This window comes from Ranitomeya imitator, chromosome 1 (genome assembly GCF_032444005.1).
Source record: "Ranitomeya imitator isolate aRanImi1 chromosome 1, aRanImi1.pri, whole genome shotgun sequence".
Taxonomy (NCBI): domain Eukaryota; kingdom Metazoa; phylum Chordata; class Amphibia; order Anura; family Dendrobatidae; genus Ranitomeya; species Ranitomeya imitator.
The window spans coordinates 1,231,548,004-1,231,554,003 of record NC_091282.1 but is presented as its reverse complement, the minus strand read 5'-3'; the positions used below and the strand labels follow the sequence as shown (position 1 = coordinate 1,231,554,003).

At 45.5% G+C, this 6,000-nt stretch overlaps 1 protein-coding gene across 1 annotated transcript in view; it reads right to left on the bottom strand.

Annotated features, from left to right (window-relative positions):
• Positions 1-1,474: 1,474 nt before the first annotated feature.
• ATRN (attractin) overlaps positions 1,475-6,000 on the bottom strand; it is a 222,363-nt gene continuing 217,837 nt past the window's right edge. The window contains exons 28-29 of the mRNA XM_069745133.1: positions 5,344-5,458; positions 1,475-2,890 (exon numbers count right to left, since the gene is read on the bottom strand). Coding sequence (XP_069601234.1) covers positions 2,766-2,890; positions 5,344-5,458 — 240 coding nt within the window. The 3' untranslated portion in view covers positions 1,475-2,765. The remainder of the gene's footprint in view (positions 2,891-5,343; positions 5,459-6,000) is intronic.

Sequence of the window (6,000 nt, the reverse complement as noted above, 5' to 3'; positions counted from 1 at the left end):
GATGTCATGGAGGCGTGGCTCAGCCAGCAGCTCTCAGAACAGTGATGTCATGGAGGCGTGGCACAGCCAGCAGCTCTCAGAACAGTGATGTCATGGAGGTGTGGCTCAGCCAGCAGCTCCCAGAACACTGGTGTCATGGAGGTGTGCTCTGTCAGCAGCTCTCAGAACAGTGATGTCATGGAGGCGTGGCTCAGCCAGCAGCTAGTGAAGTCATGGAGGCGTGGCTCAGCCAGCAGCTCCCAGAACGGTGGTGTCATGGAGGCGTGGCTCAGCCAACAGCTCTCAGAACAGTGATGTCATGGAGGCGTGACTCAGCCAGCAGCTCTCAGAGCAGTGATGTCATGAAGGCGTGGCTCAGCCAGGAGCTCTCAGAACAGTGATGTCATGAAGGCGTGGCTCAGCCAGGAGCTCTCAGAACAGTGATGTCATGGAGGCGTGGCTCAGCCAGCAGCTCTCAGAACAGTGATGTCATGGAGGCGTGGCTCAGCCAGCAGCTTTCAGAACAGTGATGTCATGGAGGCGTGGCTCAGCCAGCAGCTCTCAGAACAGTGATGTCATGGATGGAGGAGTGGGCCAAAATCCCTGCTGCAGTGTGGGCAAATTTAGTCAAAATCTACAGGAAACTTCTGAGTTATGTAATTGCAAACAAAAGTTTCTGTCCAAATATTTAGTTCTGTTTTTCTATTGTATCAAATACTTATTTCATGCATTAAAATGCCAATTAATTATTTAAAAATTATACAATGTGATTTTGTTTTTTATTTTTATATTCTGTCTCTCACAGTTGAAGTGTATCTACGATAAAAATTACCAACCTCTCCATTCTTTGTAAGTGGAAAAACTTGCAAAATGGGAGGTATGAAATACTTACCACTGTATGAGAGTCTCAGGATGGTGCTTTATTGGTCACGTGGGCAGGCAAAAAGGGTGAGGGTGGCACTGGCACCATAAAATATGGCTGGAATGTCTCAGTGTTAAGTGGGGAGAAATATGAAAAGTGGTGATTTAACCATCTTGAGACTATGTAAAAGTCACAGGATGGTGCTTTGTAGGTGGAATGGATGGGCAGTGAGGGTGGGGGTGTAAAATGATAAATGTAGCCTAGAGGGACAGAATGTGAGACGGCAGTAGGTATAGGAAGAACAAACACAACCACAGTCCTAAGAGGAGCTAAAAAAATAAAAATATAACATAAGATGAGACTTTGGGAACTCATAGTGAAAGTCAGATCATTTTCTTTTTTTCAGCCCAGAAAATCTCTTAAATGATAATTGTCATATCTGACCATCACATACGTCTGTGTAAAAGATGTCACCACTGACCATAGCGTTTCTTTCGAGCCAAGCAGCGCCACATATCCTGGCCGGCCCCATAGAGCAAGCACAGATTTTTCCTATTCCCTAAAGACAGACTAAAAACACTGTACACATCGTGTGTCATATTTTTTTTTTTTTCTTAAAGACAATAAAACATGTACAAAATAATTAAATTTTAATGACTACGTGCGATACAACCGTGACATTTTTTAAAGAATTTGGACATGTTATTTAGAAGCTTTTGTATTCTTTTTTCCAGCCTAAATGGGTGACTTTTTTTTTTTTTGAACGTTTCGTTCTGTGTTTTACATTCCCCCGTTTCGACCCCCAAAAGCAGCCCAAGGGGGGCAGGGTGGGCGAGCGAGCGCGGCTTCACCGAATCCAAACGAGCACAAAAATAAATATATATATTGAGGGAAAGCAAAGTGTCACTGAAGTTAGCACCTTGTCATTGACACCCTATTATTTTTTTTCTAATCTGTACAGATATACATATATCTATCCTCTGGGACGGAGGGGGGTGAGAGCTATTGCTTTTGGTAGCAAAGTCCATTCCTGGAAGGCTGCGGACATGTGTGAAATGAAGGTGCGGCTTTAACACTACGACGTTCTTTGTAAATACTAGCTCCACCTCCATCATCACCCGCGAATACGTCCCGACCGTCAACTGGGGGTGTAACCAAAACCGTAACCTCCTCCCAACGTTTGTTGTCCGCAGGAAGAACGTGTGCTTATAAGTTTGCACGTCGATACAAGTGCTGAATCTGAAGAGTTCACAGTCATCCCCCACACGGTAATGTCCACCGGACCTCCTAGTCCAGCACGTAAAAACGTCTCATTAAATGAGGCAACTTATACATAAATCAGCCATGCCCGTTCAGTGCTCGGAAGAAAGTTCTGCTGGTACCGAGATTGGCATTGATCGGTGCCCGTAGAGTGCTGGTGAACCCACTTTAGGTAGACCGGTCATATTGGTGTTCACCATCATGGCTCCACGTAAGCACTTCATCAATCAACCCCTGAAGTCGCTCCAGACATTGCTTTTTCCCCCCCGGGGAATGTCTCTTTAAAAGTAGCTGGGAATCATAAACTGTTTACTCCTGGGTCGTTAAAGGAAAAAAAAAATATATTAATGTGGAGGAATTAATAGAAATGACGGACCCGGACCCTGAGCGTCGGCTGCAGCAAGTCTCACTGTAGTGACAATAACTTAAGGATTATTCTGCCTAGTCTTCCAGTTCTCGTCAGGAAACAAAAAGAGAAAAAACAAAAGTTTGAATTTGAGTAGAAAGAAATCCTCCGGGAAGAGTGAACAGAACCATGCGGGTGTGGGGGAGGCCGGCGATACCGCGGGAATCCGTGCGCCCACTCCCGAGTCTCTCCATGGTAGACCTGCCATTCCTCCAGCATTATCAATGTTCACATCTCCTAAACGGTGCAAGTCCAACGTCAAATGAAGGTGCCGGGCTGTGCGGGCGGCTGGTGCTTACGGTTTCGCGCTGCTCCCGATTTCTCTTTGTACGCTAATGGCATCTGTTGTGAGATATCCACCAAAGCGCTGGCCACGGCTAAACCTAAGGTGGAGGAATAAGACACGGGTAAGACGAGAACTACTGCACTCACCATTCTGCTGGTGCAGTCACTGTGTACATACATTACATTACTGATCCTGAGTTACATCCTGCATTATACCCCAGAGCTGCACTCACTATTCTGCTGGTGCTGTCACTGTGTACATACATTACATTACTGATCCTGAGTTACATCCTGTATTATACTCCAGAGCTGCACTCACTATTCTGCTGGTGCAGTCACTGTGTACATACATTACATTACTGATCCTGAGTTACATCCTGTATTATACTCCAGAGCTGCACTCACTATTCTGCTGCTGCAGTCACTGTGTACATACATTACATTACTGATCCTGAGTTACATCCTGTATTATACCCCAGAGCTGCACTCACTATTCTGCTGTCAGGGTCACTGTGTACATACATTGCATTACTGATCCTGTACTGATCCTGAGTTACCTCCTGTATTATACCCCAGAGCTGCACTCACTATTGTTCTGGTGCAGTCACTGTGTACATACATTACTGATGCTGGGTTACATCCTGTATTATACTCCAGAGCTGCACTCACTATTCTGCTGGTGCAGTCACTGTGTACATACATTACATTACTGATCCGGAGTTACATCCTGTATAATACTCCAGAGCTGCACTCACTATTCTGCCGATGCAGTCACTGTGTACATACATTACTGATCCTGAGTTACATCCTGTATTATGCTCCAGAGCTGCACTCACTATTGTTCTGGTGCAGTCACTGTGTACATACATTACATTACTGATCCTGGGTTACATCCTGTATTATACTCCAGAGCTGCACTCACTATTCTGCTGGTGCAGTCACTGTGTACATACATTACATTACTGATCCTGAGTTACATCCTGTATTATACCCCAGAGCTGCACTCACTATTCTGCTGGTGCAGTCACTGTGTACATACATTACATTACTGATCATGAGTTACATCCTGTATTATACTCCAGAGCTGCACTCACTATTCTGCTGGTGCAGTCACTGTGTACATACATTACATTACTGATCCTGAGTTACCATACATCCTGTATTATACTCCAGAGCTGCACTCACTATTCTGCTGGTGCAGTCACTGTGTACATACATTACATTACTGATCCTGAGTTACATCCTGTATTATATTCCAGAGCTGCACTCACTATTCTGCTGCTGCAGTCACTGTGTACACACATTACATTACTGATCCTGAGTTACATCCTGTATTCTACCCCAGAGCTGCACTCACTATTCTGCTGGTGCAGTCACTGTGTACATACATTACATTACTGATCCTGAGTTACATCCTGTATTATACCCCAGAGCTGCACTCACTATTCTGCTGGTGCAGTCACTGTGTACACACATTACATTACTGATCCTGAGTTACATCCTGTATTCTACCCCAGAGCTACACTCACTATTCTGCTGGTGCAGTCACTGTGTACATACATTACATTACTGATCCTGAGTTACATCCTGTATTATACTCCAGAGCTGCACTCACTATTCTGCTGGTGCAGTCACTGTGTACATACATTACATTACTGATCCTGAGTTACATCCTGTATTATACCCCAGAGCTGCACTCACTATTCTGCTGGTGCAGTCACTGTGTACATACATTACATTACTGATCCTGAGTTACATCCTGTATTATACTCCAGAGCTGCACTCACTATTCTGCTGGTGCAGTCACTGTGTACATACATTACATTACTGATCCTGGGTTACATCCTGTATTATACCCCAGAGCTGCACTCACTATTCTGCTGGTGCAGTCACTGTGTACATACATTACATTACTGATCCTGAGTTACATCCTGTATTATACCCCAGAGCTGCACTCACTATTCTGCTGGTGCAGTCACTGTGTACATACATTACATTACTGATCCTGAGTTACATCCTGTATTATACTCCAGAGCTGCACTCACTATTCTGCTGGTGCAGTCACTGTGTACATACATTACATTACTGATCCTGAGTTACATCCTGTATTATACCCCAGAGCTGCACTCACTATTCTGCTGGTGCAGTCACTGTGTACATACATTACATTACTGATCCTGAGTTACATCCTGTATTATACCCCAGAGCTGCACTCACTATTCTGCTGGTGCAGTCACTGTGTACATACATTACATTACTGATCCTGAGTTACATCCTGTATTATACCCCAGAGCTGCACTCACTATTCTGCTGGTGCAGTCACTGTGTACATACATTACATTACTGATCCTCAGTTACCTCCTGTATTATACCCCAGAGCTGCACTCACTATTCTGCTGGTGCAGTCACTGTGTACATACATTACTGATCCTGGGTTACATCCTGTATTATACCCCAGAGCTGCACTCACTATTCTGCTGGTGCAGTCACTGTTAGCACACTTTCCCAGGACTATGTTATATGGACGGCCACTCTCTGACTGCTGACTTACCTGATTGTCCTGGGGGTGGGATGCCCCCTAAGCCACGTGGCAGCCGCACAAATATTGATAGGACCGCGGCTTTGTTACCACAACATGGCTCCAGGGCGATCGGCTTTGGAACGGTCTGTAGAGAAGCAGAGGAGAAATAGTTAATACTATAACCGTGCGGCCTGTAGTCAGGACACTTGCTCCCTGTGGAGATAATGGATCCAAGTGTAAAATGCCGCTTTTCTCACGGTGATATAAAGCTGTCACACTGTCACATCGCCGCTGCTCCGGCGAGCTCTGCTTGCTGTCAGTGAATGTGACACATCCTGGTCTGCAGATTAGCAAACCATCAACACCAAGGTCAACTCTATAAGACTGGAGGGACATTAGATTGCTACAATGCATCAATGCAGGCAAACAAAGCAGACTGGAGACCACCGGGGGGCGCTGTAGAGTGGATACAAGTGGTAACAAACCCTCCTGTGCTCGGGGCCACAGCAGGGATCACAGACGCAAACATCGGCTACAGGGTCCTGTGATGGCCGAAATACAACGTGTCAGATCCTCCATTGTGTTTCACATAACAAATGCCCCTGTGAGGGTGCCATGACTGCAGAAACCCCCTGTGAGAGTGGCACAGCTGAAGATGCCCCCCTATGAGAGTGGCACGACTACAGA